Consider the following 14,607-nt stretch of genomic DNA (forward strand, 5'->3'; position numbering starts at 1 on the left):
GAAATACTTCATACAATGTTACGCCAATTCATACGCAAAAGGGACACTCTCCATCGCACCATGTCGCTGCACGCATTTTGCGGCGGCAGAATTCGCCTTTGTCACAGCATCCTGAATATACTCATCGAACCTTTCCAGCTCTGACCCAGTGGCGAGGACTCTTGCTAATTCAGCTGAGAAATAGCCCACAAACGTATCTCCCGCAGCAGTGGTATCTATCACCTTGGCCACCTTGACACCCTGCACAGTACCTGAGCGCCCACTACGCGTGGAGAAATAGACACCCTTCGCTCCGAGCGTAATCAAGACAATCTGCACCTTGGCGACCTCATGGAAGCGGGGTGCCAGGTCCTCGGGCCTCAGGGTATCCATCTCCGCCGGCTGAGCAAGATCGGAGATGGATAATCCAGCAATTAATCTCAACATTTGCACGGCCTCGGTTTCGTTCATAATGAGCACCGAGGTGTTGTTTAAAGCTGCCAGAGGGATGCCTTCCGGGAACACTGGTGCCGGGTTGAACACGACATGCGTGCGCCCGGCGATTGAATCGCCTCCATTAAAGTACTTCAACAGCCCCAATGTCGTCTGTCGGGGGATCTCTCCCTGCATAACAACGACCGATGGCTTTTCGGCCTGCTGCTTAATTACCGAGACAATCTGCGACACATCACTCATGAAATCGCCATAATTGGCACCAGGGACATAAAGAATGCGGTTCTCGCCCCCGTCTTCCACAATGATAGTGGCAGACCCCGTCTGAGCCTTGGTTGACTCTTCGATGGTTGATGTGCTGACGCCTGAACTCACGAGGGCTGGTTGTAATAATGTCGAATAATAAACGTCCTCGGCGCCCACGGCTCCAATCATTGTCACGTTAACATCTTGCTCTTCCTTCGTTTGAAACGAAGCGCGTCCACATGCGACTGCTTGGTTCCCGCCTTTGCCGCCCGCCGATACGCTCAGTGAAGTTGCTGTCAATGTTTCGCCTGGGCCGGGGCATCGGGGAGTTGCAGTCACGAAATCTATATTCAGACTTCCGATGATAGCGATACGGGGTTTCTGGAGCGGCAAAGCAGGACTCGTTTGGATGGCCATGATGGGCAGCTTGTTTCCTTGGGGATATAGAACGAAAGAAAGGAAAAGCCAGAAAAGTCGAAGCTGATTGAGAGTTATAGAATGATCATACTCGGCTAACTGCCCAGTTGGGGTAGCGTAGGCACCGTACCGCTCGATATGGTTAGGCCGAAAATGGTGAACGAAAATTGTCGAGATGGTGCATTATTTTCATCCCGAGCCTCATAGGAGACAATTTCTAGTAGCATTGGCCACACAAGATACGACTGCAGGTTATGGGTAGCTCACGCCGGTGATTTCCGTCCATGGATAACCCCCTTTCATCTTCGTCGAGGCGATTTTCCTAAGATAAGAGTTCCTTGGGCATACAATACGTATGACACACGGAATTGCGCTCGGGAGATACTATTTCTAGTACTAGTAGCGAGCGCTAGAATTGGGGTCTTTTGGGATTCCCTTAGAAGATCATTGCCCTGAAGGCGGGCAAAAGTAACATCTTCCAGTGCAACGGCCTCCATATCCATAGAAATCACCATGCTAGGATCCGACGATATTGCTGCCGTCTAATTCCGACACAACTTCTGCCTTAGCTGGCAGTTCACGAGCGAGATTCCAATAGCTTTACTAGACCTCATTTTCGGCGCAATGCCTTTCGTGGTTGTGGAATATCGGTCCTGCTGATGCTGATAATGTGTCTATCGTACCTTTGCTGCGGTCCTCCCGTTTGCCGGTTCTCCGAAGGTGGGTCGTTTGGGAGAAAGCTCAGCTTGAAGGCGGGGGAGGGGGCATGGTTCAAGCGTCGAGAACTCCCTGTCACTGTAGGATATGATTTCATCTTTGTATGATATTTTCGCAAGAATGAAAGGAGTAGCAGCTCCGGATCGCACTGCCACCCGGCATTGAAAAAAGAAACTTCAGACAATTGAAAGCCAGCGAGATACGCACCCTTAGCAAGTAAGAGAGGATTGAATAGCGCTCTCATTGCTACTAGAAACTCTGGCTACGGTATGAACACCTAATCATTCTGTATATCTTAATTATCCACAAAGTGGAGAGACTGCTGCCTTCTCTGCCTGTCAGGCAGCAGTCGACACCTGAAAAAGGAGGCGCCAAGACTCCACACTAGCTTCGAGCTGTTGTACTTAAAAGGAAAACGGTCCCAATGGAGCTTCCAATTTAATTTCTGTTTGTTAGCGTGCCTCGGAAGTTCTTCTCCCACCTCCCATAATCCCTCCTTCCTTTTCGTTCCTCCACCCTCAGTTTTTCTTTCTCCTCGCAAGTCGACCTTGCCCATTCATTCTACACAGCATCGGGCGCCATGGCCCCAAAAAGCTTCCAAAAGTTTATCATTGCGATTTCTGGGTCATTTCCAGGACTCAGGCAAGGTAAGGTCACTTTTTCTGTCCCACAGGCCGCCCTATACCACCAATCCCATTCTCCCGGTGAAGTCCCCTGGTGTAGTCTCCTGACGAGGACGCCTTTTGCTTACATATGACAGTGGACGTTAAGGCGATGATTGAGGGCCAAGGAGCCACCTTCAGTGATAAAGTTCACGACCAAGTCACTCATCTCGTCACAACCGAGAAAGACGTGGCGAAACGAAGTACTAAATGTACGTTTGCTGTGTCACCTTACAACTTTGTCGAAGTGCCAACGCGGGCATGACTGACATTGCCACAAGACGAGCAGGCTCGAAAGTTTCCTAACTGCCAAATCGTTTCGCTTGAATGGCTGCAACTTTCCACGAAGTCCCGAAGCCTTGTTCCCGAGAAGGAATACATCTTAAAGGCAGGCCCGGCCACCGAGACTAGCGCCAAGGTAAAGCAGGAGGACGAGCCGGGGACCAAGCGCAGCTTCACCCAGGATAATGCGGAAGATCAATCGAACAAAAGACAAAAGGATTCCCAGAAGGCCAGCTCCAAGTCGCTGACTATTCCTGTGGACGGGGTCTTTTTGATGCAGTGCAGAAACTACAAGAGTATGGACTACCAGATGTTCTTATCCACGCCAAGCAGAATCTGACATCGATTTGCAGATCCCGAGGTCTATATCGATGATGAGAACGTCATTTATGATGCGACATTAAATCAAACCGTTGCATCTAAGAACAATAATAAGTTCTACCGACTCCAGCTGATCTACTCGAAGTCAATCAACAAGTATATCACATGGACTCGCTGGGGACGAGTTGGTGAGCAAGGCCAGTTTGCCTCCATTGAAGACCCTCAGGGATCACTTGATAGTGCCAAAAAAGCCTTTTTGGGAAAATTCAAAGATAAGAGTGGACTCAAATGGGAAGACCGACTCAGCACTCCCAAGCACGGCAAGTATACTTTCATTGAGCGAAACTACGAGGACGACGATGAGGAAGAAGAGAAGGAGATGGTCAAAAAAGAGAAAAGCGACTTTCCAGTCCCTGAAAGCAAACTTTCCAAACCGGTCCAGGACTTGATGAGCTTTATCTTCAACATGGATCATTTCCAGATGGCGATGGCCGCCATGTCATACGACTCAAAGAAGCTTCCTCTGGGGAAGCTCAGTGACCGGGCTCTCAAGACAGGATTCGCAACTCTCAAGGAACTGTCCGAACTGCATGCGAATCCGAGTCTTGCAAGTGATCGGTACAATACCAGCATCGGCACCGCCCAAGAGGATCTTAGCAACCGATATTTCACCACCATTCCTCACGTTTTTGGACGGAACAGACCTCCAATTTTGAGCACACTTGCTCAAATCAAGAAGGAAGTTGAACTTTTGGAGGCGTTGACTGATATGGACGTGGCAAACGAGATAATGAAGGACGCCAAGGAAGCGAATGATGTCCACGAATTGGACCGTCAATTCGAGAACCTCGGGTTGCACGAAATGACACCATGTGAGTAGCCACGTCTCGTCCGCACGAATTAGTACTGACATCAACAGTGGAAAAAGACTCTGCTGAGTTCCAAGGGATTGAGGAGTACCTTCTCGGTTCTTCTGGGGCAACACATAACTTGAAGTACAAGGTAGGTCAAGTTTCGATATGATCTGCGAAACTACATGCAGAACATTTTATGATACCATACACAGATACGCGGACTAACGCAGCTTCCTCTTCTTCTTCTTCTTCTTCTAGGTCATCGACATCTTTCGGATTGAGCGACAAGGGGAGAATGATCGGTTCCAAGCGTCAAGCTTCGCCAAACTACAAAACAAAGATCGTCGCTTGCTCTGGCATGGCTCTCGATCGAGTAATTTTGGTGGCATTCTGAGTCAAGGGCTTCGAATAGCCCCTCCCGAGGCGCCAGTAAATGGCTACATGTTCGGAAAGGGCGTTTATCTTGCAGACACCTCCACCAAGTCTGCGAACTACTGCTGCCCCTACAACAGCGGGGGAATGGGGCTACTTCTACTCTGCGAGGCAGAGCTCGGTGATCCTATGCTGGAACTGATTCATGCCGATTCTTCTGCAGGGGAGAATGCTCGGAAGCAAGGCAAATTCTCTACATTGGGGAAAGGTCGAAATATCCCCGGTGGCTGGAAGGACGCGGGCTGCATTAACCCAAAGCTCACGGGGGTGAAGATACCCGACGTCTCTGTTCCTCGCGGGGATGGCCAGAACGTGGGTCTCCAATACAATGAGTACATCGCTTATGATGTTGCTCAAATTCAACAGCGCTACCTTCTCTATGTTCATATGTGCTAGTGTCATCGCTATGTTTATGAGAGGTTCTGAAGAGCCTTGGGAGAAACGTACCTTGTTATCGGAAACCGTTTTAGCGGTCCTGCACTGGGATGGAGTTCTGCGGTGGGTGCATTGCTTCTAGCCTGCATCAAGATTGGAGTTTTCTTTTATTTGAGTGCGAATCGAAGACCTATTTCACTATCTTCACAATACACCGGTATGAATTCAGCATTTACCTGAGGACATTCTCCTATGGTTCAACACTTGGATCTCCACATAAACTCTTCTCCGTGTGTCGTCCTTTGGCATAATAGTAGCAGCCCCGTGTAGATACGGATAATAACTGTTAAGATGCAGTTACCATGTATCCAGGTACTCAAAGCGATCAACGGAATAGTGTTGTCTTCTTGTCCCAGACCGAAGCAAAAGACGGGCCAAACATCTCATCGCGCGTAAGAACCAAAGTAATCAACGACGATACTCTGGGGCTTCTATGTCTGCCCGGGGGTTTTCTGATGCAGAAGACCCAGCGCAACCCCACTGATCATCAACTTTGGCAGTTACTAGATAAAACTTTCCTGAAACTTTCCTGTATCAGGAATTCCTCATTCTGTGGGTGGATCATATCTACTATAGTCAAAGATGCGACACATTTACCTCAATTATGCAGTCTGGTATTTAAGCAGATTAGGTCAATACCGTGAACACGCATCACCACAATTATATTCCGGCTATGTTTCCCTTCTCTTCGTCCCGCTGTTCCAAGCTCCACTTAATATATTTACTGTTTCCGGTTTAGGGTTCGCGTGGCCGGAGACGTGATTATGCTGTAGTAAATAGATGCCAAGAAATGTCCCACCTCTAGTCAATAATTGCAATCCGACACCAGCGTTGGTATCATACCCCAGAAAGCGAGTAACTGTAGGGTTGAAAAGTTATAGAGTAGGTATAGGTTCGTCAGACCTGAGCAGTGGCGAAGTTACACCATTGTTACGTACAGAAGACCCGCAGCCAGAATGAAAACTCCATCCATGAGCAATCGAGGAATACCCAATATTGAGATCATTGTGACGCTTTTAGAGTGACCAAACATGCCGGGCATAGGTATAAATGGAACTTCAAATCCAGAGAATATTTTGATAATATCAAATCCTTTCCCACAGAACAACGATTTTCACTATGGCCCATAACACGAACCCTGGAAACTTTGCCAACCGTCCCCACGAGGAGGTCGAGAATATTGCTCGGAAGGGCGGCCACTCCAGCCACTCTGGCGGGTTTGCAAACATGGATCCTGCAAAGCAGGTAAGACACAACCTAATACCACCATCAGCGTTCATATTCGAGTTCCAAAGCGAGCCAAGCTAAACCCTTTTTCTTCTTTGCAGCGAGAAATCGCCTCTCACGGCGGCCAACGCTCCGGTGGTAGCTTTCAGCCGGACGATTCCCGTACACGTGAAGCCGGCCGGAAAGGGGGAAGATCTCGACATGCAAGTCCAGAAGAATAGATTGAGGGGCAATAGTCTTGTCATACCAGCTGCTTATTTTCTGAATGTGACTTAAGATGCTTATGCGTCATACCTCAATTCCAACGTTCAATGGCGGCAACTTTCAGAACGCCTTCACGTAAATATGCTCGCAGAAGCACTATGCTATCATGACCACAAAGGGGTATTAATTGAATGATAATTACTCCAGATCGAAGTCGAAGATCTTAAAGTGCCAATCTTGCTGCTATTGTGATTTTTCAGCAGCCAGGTTTGAATTGTTTACAAAAGACAACTAATTGAATGAAGGTTTATAGAAATTCTAAGAACTTGTTATGGCCCAGAATTGTTGATCATCAATTCCAAGGAAATAGGATCACTGGAGCAGACTCGTCAAGGGGGGTAAGACTACGATGCTACGAAGCAGGCCTAGACTGCAACATCAAATTTTAAGGACGGAGTTTTGAAGCCTAGTGCCGGTAATGATCGTCACTTCTCGCTTGGCAATTACCCAACAGACTTTTGGCACGCTTTAACATACACTGCCCTTCTGACGTAGCCCTTGTATCACGACACTTGGCGACCAATTCTCGGCAATCGGTGAGAGTAGCCTACTCATTTCTTGTGGCAAAAACCTGCGTTGAGTGTCAATGTGATATATATCGCATAATGACGTGCAAACGCATGCAAAGGATAGAAGTATACTCGATTAATAGTGCTACATAAACATATAGCCTAAAGACCCGTTGTTTTTTGTTGAGTGTACCTTCCATACTGCTCCATCGTGGCGTGGACGCAAATTGTATACCTTATGAGCATTATCCTCGTGTTGTGTTATAGGGTAAATCCAATATGATACTGTAATATTAAGTGTATAGACGAACAAGTAGTCCAGCACAACCAACATGCCGATCAATCCAGTGTATGGCTCCGCTTTAACGTGAAATTCAAAGAGACGGCATGAACACCATTGCAATTCTTTTAAATTAAGTTTAGGACTCCGCATGCTAATAATGCAAGGCTCATTATCGCCCCTAGCCTGACTGGTACAGTCCCAGAGCGCGCACATGAGGATTGATCATCGTCAAATTGAACGGAGTAGCGTCAATAGCCTCGTCGGTAAGCGCAATGAAAATCGTACCATTGAGAGCGGGGTCAGTCTCAAAGACCTCGTTTGCTGGCTGATAAGTAAATCCGGAGTTGGATCCAGTCACCGTCAACGGAGTATAGGTGAGATTGAGCTGCGACAGCCACGCAACGAAGGCCGGCTGTCTTGCAGTCGTAGAAGTGACGTAGCTGTTGTTAGGCCCCACTGCGCGACCGGGATCATCCCAGGTCAGGTTTACCTGCCTACCGGGGAAGCTGACTGGATCATTGCGGTCACGCGAGATGGCAGGGCCGCAGTTGTAGCCAGTTGTGTTTTGGTGTACACACGACTGGTTTTCAGCGATGTTTGAGTCGCTGGGGTCGCCAGTGCGGTTGCCGACAGTTTCCCAGTTGTTCGTGGTGTTTGCAATAAATCTATTTTCGGGTCAACTTCGCAGCTCCAGCACGGTGCTCAACAGAACGTACCGGTTGACGTTGGGCTGGTTGACGACGTGCAGGTTGGGGAAGTTCTGCCACACAACCCGAGTATTGTTTTCCGGACACGAGCTGATATACTGCGATAAGAGGGTCCAATGCCACGACTGCGGAATACCTTAAGAGAAAGAAGAAAAAAAAAATAAGCAATCAGTGATGATTCCTCGCTGCCCTTAGGAAGGAATGTATGACATACCTGGAGCAAACCAAATGGGCATGGGGTGAAGGCCTAGCAGCTGACGGAAAATGGCCTGCTGGCGAGCTTCAATTGCTTCTGCTTGGACGATCAAAGTCGCCACCTCCTTCGAATCGAGATGGCTTAGGAACCCCCAATTCCCGGACTCCCCCCAGCGAGTAAGCTTCGCGTTGAAATCCAAGAACTCGCGGACGGTTTTGAAAGGGTAGTCGTATGTGCACTGTTTGGGCGCTGTTTCGCCCAACATATTGCTCAAAAGGGTAGCATGTCCCGCCTCCTGGACGGCCATGTACTCGATCAAATTGCGGTCCTCGGCCGTGAGCCCGGCTTCAAGAAAGTCTTGCTCACTGAAGAGCTCAAGACCGTAGTGAAAGAGATCGAGCTCGATATATTCCTGATGAACGCCGAGGGCAACTGATTCGTAGTCATAGTCACTTTGCACCATGTAGACCGGCAAAGTACCGTTCGTGCCGACACCACCAGCGGGCATGTAAGGCATCGGCTGGGGTTGAGTTAGCTTGCCATTCGTATTGTAGTATGTCGCCATGGGATTCGGCTGTGCTGCGATGGTAGCCTCCAGGGTAGCGGTAGCTTGCTCGGCCCCAGTTGTAGTAGGCGTGCCTGAGTAGGGACCGTGTGTCGTAAGGCCTGTCGTGGCACTATTAACCAGTGTTGGGGCGGCGCCTGGCTCAGTCCCGCGTGGTGGATGTGTATTGACAGCTGGTATATCTACTACAGCTCCAAGTGAGAGTGGCCCTACGGCTGGCGCGGCAATGATGCCGCTGGCGAGGGCCAGCATGAGGATTGTCACAGGAGATTTCATCAGGATTGCGCAAAGGTAGTGCAAGTTGGTTTTGAGGGGTAGGCAATGACCGTGCATTTAAAACCTCTTTCATTTACGGCTGCAGGGACTCTGCTCTTATACCCGTCTGAAAACATATTAGCTGTTATTCTTCAGGTATTGCAACGTGTGTATGTTTGCGTCAGGCCTGCGTAGTTGTCTTGCCCAAGAATATGAATCAGGCCCCTGACAGAGGTTGCAGCTAGTGATAGATTCAAACGTCAGGTTGACTACTTTTTGAGGAAATTTCCTGCTTGACTCTCTTTTGGTCACTGCATCAAGGCATGATCATCACCGGTGGTACCTCGGTGTTCCACAACTAGCGGCCACGCAGGCCAGCCAATCGCAGGAGGGAACCGCCTCGAACCAAATACCCGCAAGGTACAGGGGAAAGCGAACAGAGAACCGCAGTAAAGAGGTCTTCCCTATGTGTTTCGCCCAATACGATTTACACGGTGGATGCAAAGTCGTCCACGAGATTGTGTTGATATATGACGTCAGTATAGAGGCCGGTGTGTAAGGGGATTCTGTGGCATACTATGATCCTAGATTTGCAAGACGCCTATGCCAGGAAAACATATACGATGCCCAGACTCTTCTCAGAACATCAGGTACGCATTGCCACCTCGTTTCCCTCACAGCTCGTGAGCCCTTGTGGCGCAACGCAACATCTTTAGATTAAACACGGATATATTGGTCTTAATATCCTGTCGGCAACGGTCGCGTCTTGGTGCCAGATACAATGGTCGTCAATTGGCCCCCGTCAAGGCCCCTAAGGATTCGAGTTCATCATAGACAACAGAAGCCCTTCTATATCAGATTCTTCTGGCCATGAGATGAAATCCGCCATGTAAAAGTCAGGGTCAAATAAAGACACAGAGTCATGCTCCCCGGTCGGACTTGTGTGCCGTTCTTGCACACCTTCAAATGACGAATCACCCACTCTTTCTAAGTGGCCAGCATTGGGATCCTGGAGGTTGCTTTGGCTTTCATTGGCGTAGGTCTCGCGTCCGCTGTGTGGCTGCTGCGCACGAGGAACTGCTTTGCCACTTTCTGGAGCCTTTACTAGGTGTGGTCGGTATCGCCCTTCGTTCTGCTCGGAGGATGGTCTTTCCTGATAAGGTAGCCCGGAAGTATCCAGACCTCGCTTCTCAGCGATGCGGCGAAAACAGCGATGGCAGAACTGAAAGCCTCTTCTCGATGATTCTTCGGTCTCTCCGAGTACGTAAAGCCAGCGAAGGGCTTTTTTTGCAGCTGCGAGAACAGAATCTGATGACTCAGGTTTACCGGCAGCGCTCGCGCTGTTCTCAGAAGCGTCCCTTTCCCCGAGATTTCCTGATGCCAAGCCTATGGAAAGACAGAAAAGCAGTACGACCGTAGCCTGCATCATGAAATGAAGAAGAGCCCAAGACGGGGCGACAGTGTTTGCCCAATCTGGATCTAATTGATCGGGTACGAACTCGAGGAGAGCCAACGAAGCACGCAGGCATTCTTTGGCAGTGTCTTTGCCAAACCTGGACCGAGGAAAGCGGATCCCGGTGGGCTTGTGAGTCTCTGGACGAGTAAGGCAAGGTCGGTTAATAACGATGCAAGCACTATAATAATGAAGAGCCAAGGAAATTTGCGAAGACGACATGTCCACGTGGTGGCCATCGAACACCAGAGAGTGTGGCAAATTGGCCAACCACTGCCCTAGTTTTCGGTTATAAAAATTGATGCGATCTTCAATAAGCTTCCAACCGCGGTTCACAAGGTCCGCATTGTATACCTGATTGGTGATCTTGTGGGTAATAATAGCGAGGTCAACCAGGTAGTGAAAATACAGAGACCCGCTAAATGGCAGAGCCTTCACCCATGCTGGCCGTTCGTCAATTTGCTCTGATTGCTCGGTCCATCCTACCTCGAATGTTGAAAGCGATCGCTCCCATGACAGGTCGTTATCTTGAGACTCATTTGCGGTGATATCAAACGGCAAAGGTAAAGAGACAGAGCATGACCCATCTCCTAGACAAGATACTCGGCCAGTAATGGCGGAAAGAAGGTGTTCCAAGTAGAAGATAGACCACCACAACCGGACCCTCGCTTCGTGAGATGCCTTGTCAAACTTGTCATGCGTTTCCCGAAAATTGAGGCCTAATGCAATGCCTGCACGCGCAGCTAAGCCAATCATCTTCCAAGACCTCCAACAGTGTCAGTAACGTTGTTCAGACCTGACCGTACAAGGGACTAATTTAGGAAATAAGCCAACCTTACCTACTAATTTGGGACTCTGTGAGAAAATAGAACGCCATGAGAGTCAGAAATTGAACTTTTTGCAGGTCGTCGTGGTTGTAGATTAGGTCATCAGAAGTCGAGAGCCGCCTAGCGCGATGGAAGAATATAGTCTCATCAGCGTGGCCAACGTGGTCATAACGATAGAGACTGTCCAGTCTGCAACCGATTGTGAAAACCATATTCAGAAGGCTGAGCCATCGTTTACCGGGATTGACATCGGAGGAGGAAAAGACCTGTCTATACTGTTCCAGAAATAGATCCTGCCGGATTACCGGTAAAGAAGGATGCACCTTATCAAGGTAAACTTGAAGCAAGCGGTCTGCCAGAGGTTTCTCTGGAAGTAAAAACTCATCCGATACCGTCGAGTCGTCTATGTTCAAGTCATCCAAATGATAGCTCACATCGGCAATGGAGTCCCCCTGTGGAAGTTGATGGTGAGACATATTCGCCGCAGATCGGTCGTCGTGAGCAAACCCCCTGGACTCAGCCTCCAGTCTTTGCATCCAGGCTACTTCGGAGTTCTTTCCCCTATAGCCTGTGGCCCTGCTCTGGTCATGCCGATCCAGGTCTTCGTCAACCGTGTCGATGGCGTCGAGGGACCCGGCAGAGGAAGGCAGTGATGAGGATGAGGAAGAAGAAATGCTCGACCGTCTTGTCGCATGGCGGTGGACGTCGGTAGATGATTCCTGAGGCGATAATCTTCAATCTCCGGTCGTATTCTGTCCCATCTGTGGTCGACTAACCTTTAAAGCGTTTTTTATTCTTTTTTTATCCTTACGTCCAGCTCCAACAGATATGTCACGGAGCAAGTTTTCATACAGCTCAATTGTCTTTCGGGCTGAGGCGAGGGCTTTTTGCTCGGCCTTTATTTTACTTTCCGAATAAACGCAAGACGAAACTCCTTCTGATTGACATTGAGAGCATACTGGCTTGGTTCCATCGCATTTTACCTTGCGTTGCCGGCACTGATTGCAGGCACGGGCCGTGCGGCCTGGGCGGGGTTTAGCACCTTCGCGCAGATGGAGTCGGGGAATTGGGACTTTGCTGGACATCTTTAGGGAAGTTATTGAGTACCCGGAACCAGAGTTATAATATGAAGCATGTCGCTGAAGGGATATTCGCAGACGGTGAAGATAGTAGCTTTGGAGCAAAAGGCAGTACTGAGCAGGCAAGTCTATACGTCACATGGGGGGGAGCCACCGAGGGAGAGTCAGGTCTTGATCCCTGTCTTTCGCCACCAGCCCAATTACCCAACGTAGTCCTCTTAAATGCGCTTTTATTAATATATCATCTTGCTGTACTGCTTTCGTTTCGATTCAACTCCTTGTCAAGCTTCTTGAGGGCATCTAAGGATCTAAACGAAGATGATGAAGATGCAGGTGAGCTCCTTGCTGGCAGTCGTGCTTTGCTGGAGTGTGGTACTCTGCACTGAAGGACGCTACATGGTTGGCCAGCATGAAAAGATTGCTCACAGTGAATGAAATAGACGGATTCCTTCTCCGTCTTATCTACTGGTCTACTATAGCCAGCTAGACTTGATCTGGTATCTCCTCAACTATGTTTTCATAATATCGTAGTCCTTGTCCTATTAATCATCGGTATACTCTCTTTCCTTCTTCGATTTGGGATATTAGTAAAATATAATGACCATCAAGTCAAATGATGGTGATACTGTAAATTTTCAGTATCTGGTTTGTGCTCGATCGAACATCTGCTAAAATCTTTAATCTAACTATTTAATGTAGTTGGAGTAAAGAGATCACGGGGCGCGGATTGACCGCCTAAGGCAGAAATATAGTTTGCTGATCGCCCAGCCTCCAGACTTTACGATTCTTATCGCACCTTCCAATCTCTCAAGTCAAAATGGGTGGCGATTTGAACTTGAAGAAGTTAGTTTCTGGTTGCAGAGGCAAATGCGAAACCGTCCATAAAGGAAGTAAAATGACTGACTGACCATCTCTCAGATCATGGCATCCATCTTTGCTCCGCAATCAGGAGCGAGTATGGTCGGAGGAGAAGAAAGCGCTGGAGGAGCGCAAACGTATCGACCAGGTCCGCCGCGAACGAGAAGAAGAGCGTCAAATCCAAGAACTCCAGAAACTGCAAGAAGCGTCCGGCAAGGGCAAGCAACAGAACCGCGTCGACTGGATGTACCAGGCCCCCTCTAGCGCCACGGGACATTATTCAGAGGAGATGGAAGGATACCTTTTGGGAAAGCGCCGAATCGACGGAATCCTCTTGAAGAATGACACAGACAACCAGAAGCTGGAGAAGGGTGCTGATGTGGTTGGCGCAAAGGCTGCGGCGGGGCCTGCTGTTGGCTCGCAACGCGACACAATGTCCAAGGTCATGGCCGATCCGCTCCTGGAGATCAAGAAGAGGGAGCAAGCTGCATACGAGGCGGCAGTGAAGGAGAATCTCCGTCGCCAGCAAAGAGAGAAGAAGCGCGGCTCACGGGATGGGGATCGCGACCGCGAGCGTCGCCATCGTGACCACGACTCGAAACCACGACGCTACAGCGACAACGACGATGACCGTCGCCACCGATCCCACCGGTCCTCCCATCCCCGGCATCGCTCACGTTCCCCTTCTTCGCCGGAGCGTTCCTCTCGCAAGCACCGAAGCGACCGAGATCGTGACTACAGCCGCGACCGCCGTGACGACAGAAGTCGAGAGAGACGTCGTGATGACGACCGAGATCGCAGAGATGAAGAATACCGATCTCGCCGTGGTGACCGAGACCGCGATCGAGACCGTCGAGACTCGTACTCGGGATCTTATCGAGACTCTCGAAGCGATAGACGGGACCGCGACCGTGACCGCGACCGTGACCGCGACTGCGACTATGATCGCGGAAATGTGCGGGAGAAGTCACCACGTCGCCTATCTCCCGGTGCTCGGCTGGCCCGTGACCAGGAGGACCGAAATCATAATGCTTCCGATAGCAGTCGAGACCAGGATTCCCGCCGCGATTACCCCGGCACGACAACCGCAATGGAAACGACAATCGACGTGACTGGGCCCCTCGAAACCGCGGACCTCCTCCACCCCGAGCGCCGGCTAAGGGACCTCCTCCACCCCGAACGCCGGCTGAGCACCTACAGGAAATGGAAGAAGAACGTCGCCGCAAGTATGTGGAAATGGAAGAAGAACGTCACCGCAAGCTTGCGGAAATGCAGTCCAGCGCTATGGAACTCGAGACTGAACGTCGCCAGCGTATTTTTGAGCTTGATGCCAAGGAGGAAGAACAGCGAGAGGCCGATGACCGCCAGCGTTCGGACAAGGGAGCATTCATGTCCCAGGTTCACAAGCGCGCTGGGGAAGATAGCCTGGATGAACGTATTCGGCGCAGTCGCGGTGGACTCGCAAAGTTAGAAGAAGATTAAGGAGCCTGGGGTCGGTTACGTCAATTGAACACGGGCATTTCCTGCTTTCCTGATCCTTTCTCTTTGCAAGTGATATCTGATACCTGAAAAGAACGTCTTCACTC

At 49.7% G+C, this 14,607-nt stretch overlaps 6 protein-coding genes across 6 annotated transcripts; 3 read left to right on the forward strand and 3 right to left on the reverse strand.

Moving 5' to 3' along the window:
• Positions 1 to 18: 18 nt before the first annotated feature.
• On the reverse strand, positions 19 to 1,095 carry N7468_005827 (ribokinase; the record flags this gene model as incomplete). The annotated part of the gene is made up of 1 exon (XM_058475123.1): positions 19 to 1,095. The coding sequence occupies one exon, from the start codon at positions 1,093 to 1,095 to the stop codon at positions 19 to 21; it is 1,077 nt and encodes a 358-aa protein (XP_058330863.1).
• A 1,470-nt stretch (positions 1,096 to 2,565) lies between these two features.
• N7468_005828 (uncharacterized protein) lies at positions 2,566 to 4,759 on the forward strand (the record flags this gene model as incomplete). Its single annotated transcript, XM_058475124.1, has 5 exons — positions 2,566 to 2,686; positions 2,756 to 3,052; positions 3,110 to 3,949; positions 3,997 to 4,079; positions 4,190 to 4,759. The coding sequence occupies 5 exons, from the start codon at positions 2,566 to 2,568 to the stop codon at positions 4,757 to 4,759; spliced, it is 1,911 nt and encodes a 636-aa protein (XP_058330864.1).
• Positions 4,760 to 5,917: 1,158 nt separating this feature from the next.
• N7468_005829 (con-10 family general stress protein) lies at positions 5,918 to 6,246 on the forward strand (the record flags this gene model as incomplete). Its single annotated transcript, XM_058475125.1, has 2 exons — positions 5,918 to 6,043; positions 6,127 to 6,246. The coding sequence occupies 2 exons, from the start codon at positions 5,918 to 5,920 to the stop codon at positions 6,244 to 6,246; spliced, it is 246 nt and encodes an 81-aa protein (XP_058330865.1).
• Positions 6,247 to 7,259: 1,013 nt separating this feature from the next.
• On the reverse strand, positions 7,260 to 8,825 carry N7468_005830 (putative stress response protein (Rds1); the record flags this gene model as incomplete). Its single annotated transcript, XM_058475126.1, has 3 exons — positions 7,260 to 7,746; positions 7,798 to 7,924; positions 8,003 to 8,825. 3 exons carry the CDS (start codon positions 8,823 to 8,825, stop codon positions 7,260 to 7,262), a joined length of 1,437 nt encoding a protein of 478 aa, XP_058330866.1.
• Positions 8,826 to 9,615: 790 nt separating this feature from the next.
• N7468_005831 (fungal specific transcription factor domain-containing protein) lies at positions 9,616 to 11,934 on the reverse strand (the record flags this gene model as incomplete). The annotated part of the gene is made up of 3 exons (XM_058475127.1): positions 9,616 to 11,023; positions 11,097 to 11,803; positions 11,896 to 11,934. 3 exons carry the CDS (start codon positions 11,932 to 11,934, stop codon positions 9,616 to 9,618), a joined length of 2,154 nt encoding a protein of 717 aa, XP_058330867.1.
• Positions 11,935 to 12,980: 1,046 nt separating this feature from the next.
• On the forward strand, positions 12,981 to 14,503 carry cwc25 (U2-type spliceosomal complex subunit CWC25; the record flags this gene model as incomplete). The annotated part of the gene is given in 3 exon segments (XM_058475128.1): positions 12,981 to 13,006; positions 13,082 to 14,270; positions 14,282 to 14,503. The coding sequence occupies 3 exon segments, from the start codon at positions 12,981 to 12,983 to the stop codon at positions 14,501 to 14,503; spliced, it is 1,437 nt and encodes a 478-aa protein (XP_058330868.1).
• Positions 14,504 to 14,607: the final 104 nt, after the last annotated feature.

This window comes from Penicillium chermesinum (genome assembly GCF_028974085.1).
Source record: "Penicillium chermesinum strain IBT 19713 chromosome Unknown utg000004l:1.0-3345178.0:1.0-3348027.0, whole genome shotgun sequence".
NCBI lineage: Eukaryota > Fungi > Ascomycota > Eurotiomycetes > Eurotiales > Aspergillaceae > Penicillium > Penicillium chermesinum.